Genomic DNA, 15,619 nt, shown 5'->3' with positions numbered 1-15,619 from the left:
CACCACTAGGTGGCAAAGCCAAGGGTGAGCATCGATGATGCTTAAGTAGTAAAAGCCTTAATTTTATTTAGTGGATTAAAGGATGTGATGCCATTTCACTTAGCTGAAAGTGTGAGCAGAGGGAATACTATGTTTAAAGCTGAAGTGGCTTCTGGCTAAATCTCAGTGCACCATTCTTAATTTTCAAGGGGCTCACAGGTGTGACCAATCAGATTCTAGATTAACACTTGAGACAAATCCACCCATATAGTTTAAAGAGAGAGGCACATCAGTGTTCAGGGGGGAAGAGAGAGCAACATCAGTAGAGACAGGTATAGAGATACATACTAATGCAGGAGACAGGGTCCAAAGTGGATGGCTTTGGTTCCTTGTTGCCAAATTTCTCATCAGTTCCATTCACCGGTCGCCTGGAACCAGGCTGTGGACAAAAAAATAAGTATTTTAGCACCTGTCTATTTTAGCACCTCAAAGTGTCAGTTAATAAAACTGCTCTAAATTCATGCATGTTACACCTGTGGGTCCTGTAAGTCAGTAAACGCATGACATCTTCTTAAGAGTAATTGCAGTGGGTATTGAGAGTTCTCAGCTGATGTCATTGCGCTGGCACATGAATGCCAGGGTAGAGCACACGTACGCACGCTCGCAAACACACACACACACACACACACACACACACACACACACACACACACACTTTGTGTGTAACGAAATACTGACAGCAGCGTGAGCCAACATCTCTACTAACCGCCAGATCATCCTCGTCCGAGTTGAAGAGGTTATCCAGGTCGTTGATGGACACCACCAGGTCGGTCTCGTGGATCAGGCTGGTGGAAGCCATGCGGTTGTGAGCAGCTGCCCGCTGAGCATCTGTACACACACATACATCACTAATGTTAACATGAAAATTTCAGGCGACCAACTGTAAATGTCAACAAGCAGATTCTAGGTGCTTGAGAGGTCAACCAAAGGCAAGAATGTTGCTTTGAGCTATGATGGTTCACTCTCTATTCAATCAAGCCAGGAAAAAAGATTTTCTTCTAAAATTAAATTATGAAACGAATGTGTTATGATAAATCTGTTATATGAGATCGAAATTTGAAATAACTAAGAATGAATGTAGTTTCTATTGACATACTGGAAAGACTGAAGTTTTATTTAGTATGCTGCTTCTTCAGATCGGATGCGACGTGTACCCTTTGTCTTCACTGTCTAGATTTTCTGAAAGTGTAAGTACGATTATGTGTGTTTGTGTAACAGCAGCCAAGTCAGAAAAAACCAAAAGGCGTTGTTAGGAAGTAAAGAGACTCCTTACCATCTGAGGGACCTGTTCCTCCATCTTCACCCTGTGAGGATGAAGAAAGATGAGAAGGTCAGACAAAGGAACAAACAGCCACACGTACACATGCAACCAGAAAGATATATCACACAGTGAATATTTAACCAAACAATGTTCACAATGTAAAACCCAGACATAAACTGTTTATAAAAACAAAATCATGTGTTGATGAAGCCTTTCCAAGTTCTTAATGAGGGCTGTGTTAAGATGTGGGTGGGTGGAGCTCTTTAAGCTTGTAACCATGATTAAGAACTAGAGCTACATAAATAAACTTGACTAGGCCCGAGTTTGGATAAATCACAAACAAAATATGGACATACACAAACTTTCTCCAATCAATGCAAAACAAACAAACAAACAAACAAACAAATAAATAAATAAAGTATAATAAAAGAGAATTGGACGGAAATATAACTGAAAAGGCAGCGTTTCCCTCTGCTGTGGCAAATGAGATTTCCGGTGTGGATCACAGTGAAATCATGATCCAAGGAATGGCCTCTTAGGTTCCCACCCAGACATCAATATCTGAGAGGGCTGGCCTTGTGTGTGTGTGTGTGTGTGTGTGTGCGCTCTTATGACGGGCTGTGTGTACACTGTGTGCTGAGCAGCTCTAGCTGGGGAACAGGAATGTTATGTCTTACCCATTGATTTTATTACGCTCCAGGGCTTTTCTCTGAGTAACGTGGGCTTTAATCTGTCTCCCTTAAAGGACCAATGTACGGCAGACTACAACATCCGCACCAAGGCCACAATCTATAGGTGGTAATGATGCCTTAACCCCTTATCAATAACCTGGCCTTGGCTGGGAAAGTGTTTAGGTGCGGAGTCTTTACATATTGCAAAAGCTTGTTCGACTCCAAGGCTGCCTACGTCACAACATCCCATCACCTCTTTCCCCCACCTCACTTGCTTTGCTCATTTGTCGGAGGCTTTTTCCATGCATGCATCTTATACTTAATTCAGAAGGCACTGATATAGGTGCACCACCTCTGTGCAATGGTATTGGTGATTAGATGCTTGTCCATTACAGCACACGTGTCACATGGCCAGTAGCAAAATGTCTCTCCAGTCTGAAGATTTTCACAGTCTGATGATTGGAGACGCTCACGTACGTTCCATATTAGGTCTATCACAGCCACCGGTGCTCTGTTTAACAGTCTAATGAGCCATAAATAACCAAGATGTTTTAACAGCTTGTCAAGCTCCAAGTCCACTCCAAAAAAAGTTAAAACAGTTAAGACTAATTACTGGAATCTAAATCTTTAATCTTGATAGACAAATTAATCTATCAAGAGGAAATTCTCTCTTCCCTATTAGGCAGGTAGGAGGTTAAGTTTCTTGCAGCTACAAAGAATCACAAAGATTCTCCCAAAAGTGTGTGGTAGATACACATTCAGCACATAAAGCAGACGGACAGTGGTAGGTCTCCATTGCACAGACTGCTCTTTGGGGACTCTTCACTCCTCTGAGGGCAGCCTTCACCCTTATATTCCAGCACAGACCGGGGGCGTGTAGCAGGGTCTTCAGCAGACAAGAGAGAGGGAAAATATTTGAGTGCGCTTTTTAAGCTTAATGGTTCAGTGAACCAGGTGTGTTGCTGTGGTTAAGACTCAGGGCTCCTTGAAGCCTGCTGCAAACACACAGACCTGGACACGAACACACAAACACACAGACATCGAATCTCCCTTTCCATGCTAGGGGCGATCCACAGCTAACAGGTGGCCCTTGTCTGGAAGTGGAGCCAACAACCCCAGAGGCACACACAGAGCAGAGGAATACAGTGAGAAGGGGAAGGAGGGAGAGGACAGATCAAATAGGAAAATATACTGTAACAACTAAAGGAAATTGGACAGGCTAACTATTTGGTGTTCCTCTGGGCTCAACTAACAATAGGGATTCATGGATGGCTTCCTGTTCATTTAAACTTGGGCAGTAAAAGCGGATGCATACAGAAAGCGGTCACACCGTTATTTTTAGTGCAGTATTGCTGAGGATGCTGATGGCCTATTTTCTAGCTTGCCTGCTCCATGATCTTAAAAATCAGCCCTCTTGTTCTGTTTTTACCTTGGGCAACTAGTGAGGAAGGCATGGATTAAGTGGTTGCTCTCTATGCTGCCTTTAAGAAAGCAGTCACACCACTAAGCATTTTTCAAACTGTCACTGCTCTTTTTGAATTACATTCAATTCAATGGGGTGTGGCTGCAAACTGGACTGAAAGCAGGCAACTTGGAAAAGGCACTGTGCATGGCTCATTCTTCAGCAGAGCAGGGGACTTTACAAAGCTGATAAAAGTTCAGCGTGCACTATTTTTCATGTCAACTTATCACAATGAACTCCAGCCTTTTAGTATTTTCCTTCCATAAAGTTTGAGGACTTGTGAGAGACAGATTAAAAATAAAAAGAAAGGTCGACATTAAAGCAGCACAGGCTGACACATCCCAACTTTTAGTCCCTAGTGTGGGTTAAGCTCCAAAAACACTGGATCCTACAGTTCCCATAATGAAACTGGATAATATCTCCCATTAAACCCTTCCTGCCTCTTAAATGCATATTACTTTCTAACTCCACACATCCAGTTTATATAACACAGGCTTTCTGTAAAAAAAAAAAAAAAAAAAAAAAGAACTTTAAAAAACTTATGCCAAGTATACCCTGATGACATGATCAGCCATGCATGTCATTTAATATGATGATGTGAGGTTTTCACATAAGTCCTATATGGGTTACATACCTCACCTTTACATCCACGTCATAAAAAAACATATATACAATGTAATGTTTTATTTGTGTGGATGAATAAAAAAAACCAAACCAACTGGCAACTGTATAAAATATCCCAACATAATACGAGATTATTGTCAATTAATTTTTATTATAATTACAATCAGATTAATCATTTACCAGGTGATTAATCTAAAATGCATCACAAATCTTAAATCTCTAATGAGATTATCTGCCCTTAACTGGTGTATCTGAGTTTTCATCTCAACTGTAAAAATTATATTTTGTTAAGACCAGAGGAAAACATCTGACTGAAGTATGAACATTTAAAGTGTAGCCTATAGGTGGAACAACCCGTTTTCTATTTATATGTATACCATACCATTTGTTAATAATGCACATGTAGGACAAAAGATAACATTTTATCGGGCATCTATCTGATGCACTTGGCCGTAGCAACAATGTGCAAAAAGTCAGAGGGTTCAGACCATTTCAACAAAAAGGTAAAATACATCTGTTAAACACTACAGGTCCTGGACAAATTGTATTCCAGCTAAGAAAAATTCTCACTTCTCGACTTGGCTTGCCTTACCTTATGTTTCTTCCCTGGCTCGCGCTCCCCGCCTGCCTTATCCTTCTTGTTGGAGAATGTGAATTTGACGTCGCCTTCCTCGAAGGCGTAGGGGTCCACCTCCGGCTCGTGATCTCCGTCAGTTATGGCAGCAGATAAGTACTGGTTTCTCCTGGCTCGATACATCTGGACGCGTTCTTCTGACACCTTTAGTGGCCATTTTGATGTAGACATGACCCTGGGGAGAGAACAATGCTTTGGTGTGAGGATGGCGGTGGTCTGGGTTGGCGTTACATGACCATCAGAGATTTTTTAAAATTCACAAACAATACATACCAGCTATTCATCCCTTTATTTTAATTAAGGGCCATTATACAGTAAGGATTTAATAAGGAGTTGCATTTGAATTTTTGGAACATTTCCTAAACTGCTCTGTTTTGACCTGGTGCTGCCTGATATCATATGTCAGTGTTACTAGCATCGTTATCCACAGTAACAGAAGTGGCAGCGAGCGACTGCAAACGACTCTGACAGCTGTCATGCAACAGAACTGATGCATCATGTTTGTTGTCAGACAATCACCTCTCTGGCAGATTTATGGAAACATGGTGACTGTAGCACTGACTGCTCAAACACTTACAGACAGACACATTTATCAACCGTTGCTGTGACATGGCTCATCAGAGTCTCTCATGGCCTACTTGTTCCTCATATGTAAAGACAGAACAGGGGAGGGAGAGAGGGAAAGAAGACGACTACTGGCTGCACAGCAGAAGAGGAGGGACTGACCCAACTTATGTGTTATCCCCTCCCCTTCACCGTCTCCTATGTTTCTCTGTACTTGTGTCCTCTCGTCATGCCTGTCCAGCTCTGATGTGAGGTGATGGTGTGCAGTGACCTGGGCCAGAGATTAGCCGCCATTCAGAGCTGTGGCTGGGAGGATTACAGCTCACTAGAATAGTCCATACAAGTGGCTGGCCCCTTGGGATTGCATAACCTCGCTGATAATTCCCACTACAGCCACCCTACGTCCTGCTGGTCACCATGCCTGCCTTCACACTGGACAAGCCCCTTAACGCTGTCCTCCTGTGTTCCTCTTCCTGTCTACCAGCTTCCTCTCTCTCTCCAGTGCCTGCCACACTGAGAGCCAGCAGAAAGTATTTCTATCAGCTTCAACTCTACTACAATAGCAGAGGTTTATCTTTATCTAACCCCCTCCATTACTCTTCCTCTCCTAGCTCCGATGTGCGTGTTTGTGTGTAGGAATCAATGAGTAGTGCTGGCCCTGCACATTGGAGATGTATGATGTCAAAAGGGCACATAGCAAGAGATTAACATGCTGTGTGCAGTTAAGCACTATACCGAACATTCTGAAGCTGAGGGATGAGAGAGGTGGAGTGAGGTGAGGGATCAGAGAGAGAGAGAGAGAGAGAATGAGAAAGAGGGAGAAGGTGGGTTTTGTATCATTACTCTTTCAAAACAATTTTTTCTGGACTATTGAAAGTGCTCCAAAGCAGCCCAGGGCCACTCTGTAACAGGGGGAAAAGGTGGGAGGGCTTGGATGCCTAACAGCTTAGTCTACGAATGGCTGCAGCCTTTATGGCCTCGTGTGTGTGTGTGTGTGTGTGTGTGTGTGTCTGTGTGTGTGTCTGTGTGTGTGTGTGTGTGTGTGTGTGTGTGTGTGTGTGTGTATATGTAAAAGTGGTCTCAGAATTTTGGACTGCACTGTAATCATTTTCATATTCATCAAACCATTCAGTGACCCTTCATGTGTCACCTGTCTGTACAAAGAGAGCATCAAACAGTGATTATTAATTGGCAGGTGTCACTCACTCTGTGACTGACACCAGGTTGTCCTGTGACGCAGAGGCCTCGTCCCTTAGCTTGTCCCCTGGCAATAGCGGTGTGGCCAGCTCGGCTTCTTTCCTGCGGGGTAGGTTGAATAACCGCCATGGAGCGTGGGAGCTGTCTTCCTCCAGGTTGACTGCTGCACCCACATACACAGTGGGCTCAGGAGGCTCGGAGTACACCGAGACTCCAGGATGTGGGTGGGAGTGATGGGAGTGGAAGTGCTGATTCAGACCCTCTGGTCCGCCGAGCTCCTCGCCGCCACCCTTTACCCCAACCAGGCAGGGCTCTGGGGGTGGCTGGTAAAAGTGTTGGCTGTTGGGGGTTGAAGGGTTCTTCATGCCCTCGCCCGACTCCTCGCCGCGCTCGCAGGGGTGGGGGCTAAGTGGTGGGGGTTGGGGGGAGTTGGCCTGTTCTGATGGCCCAGCGTTAACCGCCCCACTGTGGAGCTGGGGGGCTTTTTGGATGGCAGACACATCCGCAGAGCGAATACTAGGGAATCTTCCTCCTTCCTGGCCCCTCATTGTCAACCTTTGACCTGCAGTTGTCTCTGTCTCTATTGTGGCCTCGTCGCTGGTCAGGCTTCGATGATGGAAGGGTGTCTGCGGTCTTTTCTGCTGCTTGTCACCTTTCTCTGGCTTCTCTCCTCCAGCTTTGTGCTTGGTAGGAGGCTGGGAGGGCTGGCCTGCTGACTGAGCTTGGCCCGGGGTGCTGCCTGTTCGCTGCTTCACTGATTTGTATCTGCAGGGGAGAAGACAAACGGGGAAATACAGTGAGGCCATGTTACACTAACGCCACTGAACAAAATGGCAGCAGAGACAAAAATAATCTGTCAAAATATGACAGAGGATTTTTCATTTTCATGGCACACAGAGAGCCTGTGCAGCTTATGTAAAATCTCCCTCAAATCAATAAGCAAGAAACACAAACAATTAAGTTCCATAAGTGTAAGACTGAAACACCCAAAAAAGAAATGCTTTTGTACATTTACAATTTCATTAATTAGTCATTCAAACTCATGAAATGAAAAAAATGCATCTTCTCAAGAACCTATACATTTACTTTTTAAAAGGTGATGAAGACAGTAACAAAATATAAGCCCTGCTGACTACCTGCTGACTATCGACAGCTTCGCTCGCCTTCTCCCTCTACACTATGAAAATTCATTCATTTCCTACACCGATGTAGACATGCATCAGAGTCTCTCAGACCAGCATCATTGTTTCTTGAGCCTCTCCATTGTCAGTTCACCACTCAGCCAACTGTTGTGGTTACAAATTAGGGTGTTGTCGAGGAAACTGTGCCTCTTTAATGGCTGGGGAATACACGTGTCCTGACTATTCGATGTAAAGATAAGCAGACGCATGGAAAGCTCGCATCTACTAAACAAAGCTAATGGCCATTAAAACTGGCAACGCATAGAGCTTCCCATTTCTGTGTCGCCAAAGTGCTGGCTGGCTTCCAACAAATTAACACGCTCCAGCTGACTGGCCCAATCCACTTTGCTCTCATCTGCTGTCCAAGTCAGCTCTCCTCTCCCTAGGTGGAAAAAAATCCTGGTGCAAAGGATTCCCCTCATGGGATATGCCCAGACTCCTGAATTTTCTTCCAATCAATCAATGAGTTCAGTTGGTTCAGACTGCCACTGAGGAGGCTGTCAAGCATCCACACATCTAGCTCTCTGACTGGACTTTGCAGTCTGCAGTGAGTGGCACAAGATCTTGTTTACATGTGATCTTTACTGCTTACATGCGAGTAAAGCAGCTGGTTGTAACTGTGGTTGGTCGAGATGGATGATGAGCTGAAGACTGAAGGATAAAGGGAGACAGCTGATTTGCTGTTTAATTAAAGAATGGGGCTCCTAAGAATGTCATTAAACTAAGTGTGATAATGTGATGAAATAGACAATAAAAGTGAAAATGTGATAAAAAAAAGAAAATACACAACTAAAATCCAATCTTTCATGAGGCTCAATTTACAAAAAAGACACACTACTGCACACTATACAATCATGTATAAGCATGCAGAGCAAACACAAAGTATTATTATCAACATCAAGGTGTCAGACGACAAAATATATGCCTGTGATGAGTGTATTAGTGTATTCTGTGCGAGTGCTTGCATTACAATTCAGAGATGGTTCATGCTCACTGTAGCCTTTCCCGGTCTAGGTCCCTACTGACAATATGCATCAACTGTAACTGGGCCTTTCTGTCCTAGTAGATAAAACAGGCATTTGGACGTCCCTCCATGATATGACTGAAGAACACGTACGCTCACAGTGCTAGCAGTTTGTCATCAGGAATGCCAATAGAAGTTTCACAAAAGTTCAGTTTTACCTCATTAATATGCACGTTTATGCAGCAAGGCACACTAAAATTTAATCAGATCATCTACTCCCTATGGGGTACCCGTGAAGTTTCTACTATGCACTGTTCTTGATTTATGTTCGGAATTTGTCTACAGAATCACAGACGCCAGCATGAAAATATAATGTCCCACATCTAAGCACAAACATATCAACTCATTCCACATGTTCTGAGCTCATTTGTCAACATCAGGAGCATGCAACACCACCACAGCATCCCTTAGGCTCTTTATCAGAGGTTAATCTATTCTTTCTCCTTCCAATTATTCCCATCAGTGTGGGAATAAATATGTCTGACTTACAGAAACACTCAGTCCAGCAGAGGTTTCAGCCCCGGCTCGACTGTCACTTTCACAAAATAGTGATAAATTGAAAAATATGAGGAATAATATTCTTGTCAAAGTCTAGACATGGATATAACTTGCAGATATTTTGCTGACCATGGCCCGCTGTGCCTGTATTCAAAGCTCCGTAGACTCTGTTTAACCTCTTTGAGATGTCTTTGAGCGCACATACAGGAGCAATAGCTGCACATACTGTATATCCACATTGAAAGTGACAGACCTCGAACAGCTGCAGTATGACCTCTGTGAAGGCTCCACAAAATCCCAGGCTCCCACTTTCTCAGTCAGCTCCTCCTCACAGGTACCATTGGTTGCAGCTGAGAACTTTCGCCTGGGGAGGAAAACAACACTTTCAAACACAATTTCTCTGAGGGTGAATTTTGACCAGAGTCCAGCCACTTCCTCAGCTCTTTTTCATGCAGTGTTACTCATGTGAAGAAACCCATCCTCTTTTTTTGTATAATTTTTGAAACACTAATCCTCAAAAGTGTACTGCCTTGTCTCATGTTTCTTTGGTATATCATGGTGATTGGTAAAACCTTTGTGCTGAGGCCGATTTCATAGCCTTGCTTGGAGCAATAATATTTTGGCTGACAAGCCAACAGCTAAGTACAGCCGACATCCTATGCTTGGTCAAGGGGCAACAGATCCCGGGGTGCTCCCAATGTGTCAGATTCACTGATGTTGAATAAAACAAAAGACCAAGGGACAATACAGCAAGCCAACTCTTACTTTAATTACTTGTGATCATTATTTCCAACTGTGGTCTTTAAAGGATCTTTTTATGCTTTCTTCATGACTAATAAAACATAATGGAAAATGGTTTGACACAGGTGTCAGTGTTTCCAATAGAATTTGATTCTATTTGTGGCGGTGGAGAAGGGGGGTCGGCTCAGGCTCAACCTAATGTAGTGTTTTGTGAGAGTCCAGTACCGGCACATACAGGCAACACGCTTTCATCGTGCACCCTGAATGACAGGCATACAGAGAGGGCCATTAAAGAAACAGATAAGGACTGTAAAAGCTATTGGCTATGCAGCAAGACTTCCTATGGCCAAGCTGAGTATAACAGGAGAGACGGGTGCGTGGTCAATGTGTTTGTGTGAGTGAGTGAGTGAGTGAGTGAGTGAGTGAGTGAGTGAGAGAGAGAGAGAGAGAGATTCTAGTCTGAGATTTGCATTTATTCTAGGAGAATTTAAAGTGATGAACCATATTCAGCTCCTCCAGGTAATGTCTGTCTCTGGGTTGCAGTGCATGTGTGAAAGCGACTAATAACAGACTTACTTGTTCTGGGCTCGGTTGATATTGCACTCTTGCCAGACGCGCTCCACCGCCTGACTGGCTAGCCGGCGAGGAATCTTGCCTCCATGGTGACTTGTTCTGTCCACGCTGAATACATCAGACGATGAAGGCATCTTAACCCACTTCTGGGCCGAGTGAGAGTCCACTGGAGAGGGAAGGAACATGGTTAACAGAACATCTGACAAAAAATGACCAACTTAATGATACAAATCATTTCCAGAGAAAGTCTTGACCTTAAGACCTAAGTGAAAGCTTTATTCTCCTGTGTTTTAAATTGACACTGTGTTTATCACCTGTCTGCGCCTCCTCAGGTGACGTGGGAGGGGTGAGGGTCACCAAAGAAATGGCGGGCTCTCGCTGGGAAGCAGGCACTTGGTGGCCACCCGAGTAGACGGCAGTGCAGTGGGAGGACCCCACAGGGGCCACAACAGGGATGTCTGACTGGGGCACCAGCACCAGGCAGGCTGGGTACACCATCCGCACACCACCTGTACACACACAGGCAGGATGAACAGGAACCAAACAGGTTAAACCAAGGCATTCCACTGCACATTTTCATCACTTTATCTCATGGAGATAAAGCTTCATGATAAATATTTTTATAAAACTGACCGACGAGGACTTCCACGGAGGCCAGAGAGTCATCTTCCCAGTCCATGTCCTCCACCTTGTCCTCCGACACACCTTCCTTAGCGCTGGGGCCGATGGGATAGAACTGGTTCCATTCCTCGATCAGCTTCTGAGTGGGTGGGTCTGACATCTTGAACGACTGGCCGGTCAGTGTCCCGTTCAGGCCGAAAGGACTCAGGATCACTGGTGAGAGGGAGAGGAGAGGAGAGGAAAACAATGTTAGTCAGCATAAGCATGTCTTCTACTCTGAACAGAGGAGCAGTGACAAGATCAAGCTTGTATCATTCTGTCAACACAAATCTTCAACCCGTTTTCTTTCCTTCACTTCAGTCCACTTCCCTCCATTCCCTTCTGTATATCCTCATAACTTCCATGTTTTGCCCAACTTATTTTAATGGTTCTAGCTTTTCTTATTTATTATGTTTCAGTACATGTTTATCCATTTTCTACATCCTTACTCTTCCTCCTTTTAAAATCTTCTAATATTGGTTCCACAATTCTACTCAATTCCCATCCTCCTCCATTAGTATTCTCCTACTTCTTTAACCTTTCATTCAATAGTTTTCCTTCTTTCCTTTCCTCTCGTCTCCCCAGACCTCTGTTCCCTACCTTTACCTTTTTCCTTCCTTTTTTCAATCCTATCCCAACCCCTCCTCTCATACTCTTCCTCCTATCCTGCCGTTATTCCTTTCCATCATCTGTCCTTCCCTATGCCCTTCTCCTAGCCTTTGTCCTTCAATTCATACTTTTCTTCATTCCCTCTGCTCAACATCTCTATCTTCTTATTTTCACTCTTGCAATAATCTAATTCTACTTATCTGGAATCATCTTTCCCTTCTTACTTCTCCCATATGCTTTCTGTTCCCTTTCATTCTACCATCTCTGGCCGAATCAGCAGCGTTCTGACCTTTCCAGAGCACCGCTGGACTCAGCTGGTCCCGGCTGAATCACCAAATACTTACAGAGCAATCCAGACGCCAATTATTGGCAAGCAGTGGCCTCTCAGAGCCCATAAACAGAGGCTTATAAAAAAGGGCCATTCCTCGGCAAACACATTTGACTGCACAGACATATGGGAGTCACACAGTGAGCCAATCAGTCTGCTTATAGAACAGACCTACTTCCATCAGGGAATGCAAATACTACTATAAACTAACATGCATAATGCATACATATGAGCACAGAAACTATATGTATATCAACCTGACACACACACACAAACACACACACACACACACACACACACACACATATATATATATATATATATACACACATATATATATACACATATACACATGACAAGCTGACATGCAGCCTGTCAGCCTGTTATGCTTCCATTCTCTTTCTTTCTATCATCCATTTGAATGTGTAGAGGGGGTAAAATTGGTTCTACGATCAGACTGGCTGGGTGGGTGGGTGTGTGAGTGAGCATTTGTTAATGTCCCTCTCTGCTCTGCTTTTCTAGTATGCCATTACTACAGTGGATGGCCTCTGTCTCCAAGTATTGATCCTGGGGCTGGACCATAGAACAGCTTCCAGGATGGGAAAATGGGGGGAGACAACAGAAAGAAAATGGTGGGAAAAGGAAGACGAGATGCATTAGCAGTGTTTCAGGAGAGAGGCCGCAGGGACTGTGGTGTTTTATGAAAAAACACCCTGTAGGTGGTGACCTTCACCTTCCAAATCTTCCAACACGTAAAGTTATAATCCTTAAGATATAAAACAAAATCAAAACAAATTCTTTGATTTGTTTTTATTAGTAGCACAGCTCACCGTTCCTCCGCAGGACTCAGATTGCCTACCTAAGGGATTCACAGGAAACAACCTGGTGCAGTTTCACTTCACTGATATCAGCCTGACTGTTTACTCTCTTCACACCGTGTCAGAGCTGTATTAAGTCACTGATAATACAAACCAAATATTTTTTACTGCTTCTGCTTGACATAAAAAGCATTTGACTGACAAAGCACTTTTACTGAGGCAGGCATAAGGAAACACAGCGCATTTGACACCGCATACCGCACTGACCATATTAATCATGCATTAACAGAACAAGAATTTTTTTTTCATCGTGTTTGATTTTTGTGAAGGAGCAATGGGACAGAGAGGAGCAGCTGCAGGTGACTGGCTGCACACCTCCACCTTATCTGCAAGGTGACCAACTTTACTGTACACTGCTATTGTATTTCTGACAATGCAGCTGTTCAGGAGTGTTTTTCTGTAGGATTAAACCGCACCTACTGTTAACATGGTAACTACAGGTGTCACCAAATCAACCAGATTTGAAATCTTAAGAATTACACATTGAAACTAGACATTTTTGGAAATTACTGGATATTACTTTGGAAGAAAAATCTAATATATAGATCCAACACTTGTGGATATTTTAAGCATGTGGCTGGCAGGTGGTGGTGGAAGATAAGTAGCACAGTAGGGAAGTAGCACTGTTGAGCATTACCAGGCAAAGTTTGGCACCCAGAGAGATAATATTCTTAACAGTCAAAGCAACCTGAGTGGCATTCAAAACACTTTCATACTACAGCATTTTTGAAGCTAAAGCATTAAACATGTTGCTAGACACAAAGAGTCCTGAGTGCCCGTCGGCAAAACATTTCACCTTAACCTACAGAACATACTACGTCAGCAACAAAGGGAAGAACAAAAGGTTGTTTATGTTGCAGCACACAACAACATCCAGCTATGGCCGATCATATTAACCTTAATTAAATTTAACCCCAGTCCTTTTCCCTTTCATTTCTGCGTTTCTTGCTGCATACACACTCCTAAGACCTGGGGCCAGTTGTGGAAGAGAGATCAAATTCAGCACAATTATGGAAATGGTTTACCGTTTTCCCCATCACCACCCCACCCCACCGCACCGCCCCCTCCTCTCCCTCCATCCCTTCTGCCTCCCTCTCTCTGCCTGTGAGTCTCTCTCCGACTCCCTGAAGACATGTCAAATGTGCTCAGATCAGTGTAATGGGCTGAGAGTTCATTACATTCACTCTGCGCCCTTTTATGAGGTCACATCCTGGAGAGGTCTGCCTGCCGGAGCGCTCTGCCGCACAGTAAACCAAGCTTGGCAGAGGTGGGGGTTGGGGGGGGGGCAGGAGAGAGATCGGCTGTGACGGTGAAAACACACACCTGTGCACAGACAAAACTAAGTGCAGATCATAAAATACATACACATTCACTTACTTAAATCTATATTCTCAACATGGGGTGCAGTCCCTCCAGGGGCGCCTGGTGGTGTTTTCAGTCGCCCCCATCAACGTGAGAATTAATCTAATTTTAATAGTTCAATATCGACACAAACCACAACATTTTGTACGCAAGAAATTTAACTATAGCAGGGACTTCTCATAACAGGCAAAGAGGAGGTTTGTGTGTCTGCGTGGAACCTGATATTAACTACATGACTAGGACAATAGATCGGTATATAACCTCGTAAACACAGGCATTCACAGACCTATAGAATGAGTTATTAATAACTGTCTAGTAGTTGGTGACTGGAGAGGAGTATGATCATCCTAAATGACAAGCAAAACCCATCAATACCCTTTTAGGAATCCATACACCAATATTTGTATTTATATCAAAGCCGCCGGTCTTTAACTAGACGGGACATTATCACCTCCCTTCAGGAGAGCTGCAGAGAGAGTAAAGGGGTCTGCTTCACAGGAATTACTGTGGTGAAGGGAGGAAGTGATCACTGTTATTACTCCGGAGGAGGCGTATGGAGAGGGGAGGGTTGAATGACATCTATCTAAGGCCCTGTTCAGACCTGGCATTAACATGCGTCTTCAGTGATCTGATCACAAGTGGTCAGCCTTTAAGTCCATCAGTTCACACCCGGAATCTAACATCCGTCTCGAGTGACCACTTGTGATCGGATCACACTTCTCCACTTTATATGCAAACAAAACAGGTATGTGTTGTTCTCTTTAACAAATTAGACAGACGGGTCCATTATCAATGTGCTTGTATGTAGGCGTGTGTGTGCATGTGCATGTGAGTGAGACAGTGGGAGCCTTTAAAATGTGTGTTTCCTCTCAAGTCAGAAGGAATGTTTGTTGATAAGTTAAAGAAAAGGTCCATTTACGTGACAGTCTACTTGAAAGGGAATGATCACTGGAGGTAAAGTACACTTGTCTAATGACTAGTCCACGCCTCACTTTTCATACAAATACCAACTGATGTGTAATATTTAGTTATACTTATTTAAAATGACTTCAATCTAATAATGTTATTCAGAGAGCAAACTATTTCCCTCCCCAAACAAACTGAGTCAAAATGTGTATTACAGTCATTACATTAACATCTCTGTGGGAGAGGAGATGCAAGCTAACAATGGTTTTGGGATTACAGCGCGTGCGTCTTGGGGTGGGGTAATGAATTTAGAGCCAATGATGGAATATCATTAGGTCCACAGATTTTTATAACTGCGCTACACTGTAATTTAAAGGGACTACAGAGGCTTTTATTTTAAACTGGCT

At 43.8% G+C, this 15,619-nt stretch overlaps 1 protein-coding gene across 2 annotated transcripts in view; it reads right to left on the bottom strand.

Moving 5' to 3' along the window:
- med13a (mediator complex subunit 13a) overlaps positions 1 to 15,619 on the bottom strand; it is a 73,081-nt gene that overhangs the window by 16,261 nt on the left and 41,201 nt on the right. For both annotated transcript variants that reach the window (XM_023418249.2, XM_087177109.1), the window contains 9 exons: positions 11,103 to 11,303; positions 10,784 to 10,978; positions 10,473 to 10,635; positions 9,409 to 9,519; positions 6,462 to 7,217; positions 4,650 to 4,866; positions 1,313 to 1,343; positions 746 to 867; positions 328 to 418 (listed from right to left, as the gene is read on the bottom strand). In XM_023418249.2, coding sequence (XP_023274017.1) covers positions 328 to 418; positions 746 to 867; positions 1,313 to 1,343; positions 4,650 to 4,866; positions 6,462 to 7,217; positions 9,409 to 9,519; positions 10,473 to 10,635; positions 10,784 to 10,978; positions 11,103 to 11,303 — 1,887 coding nt within the window. The remainder of the gene's footprint in view (positions 1 to 327; positions 419 to 745; positions 868 to 1,312; positions 1,344 to 4,649; positions 4,867 to 6,461; positions 7,218 to 9,408; positions 9,520 to 10,472; positions 10,636 to 10,783; positions 10,979 to 11,102; positions 11,304 to 15,619) is intronic.

The sequence above is a fragment of the Seriola lalandi genome, unplaced genomic scaffold (genome assembly GCF_002814215.2).
Source record: "Seriola lalandi dorsalis isolate HSWRI2012SDOR001 ecotype SW California unplaced genomic scaffold, Sedor1 jcf7180002054581, whole genome shotgun sequence".
Taxonomy (NCBI): Eukaryota; Metazoa; Chordata; class Actinopteri; order Carangiformes; family Carangidae; genus Seriola; species Seriola lalandi.
The sequence above is the reverse complement of the archived record's forward strand: the minus strand, read 5'-3'. Positions and strand labels throughout refer to the sequence as shown.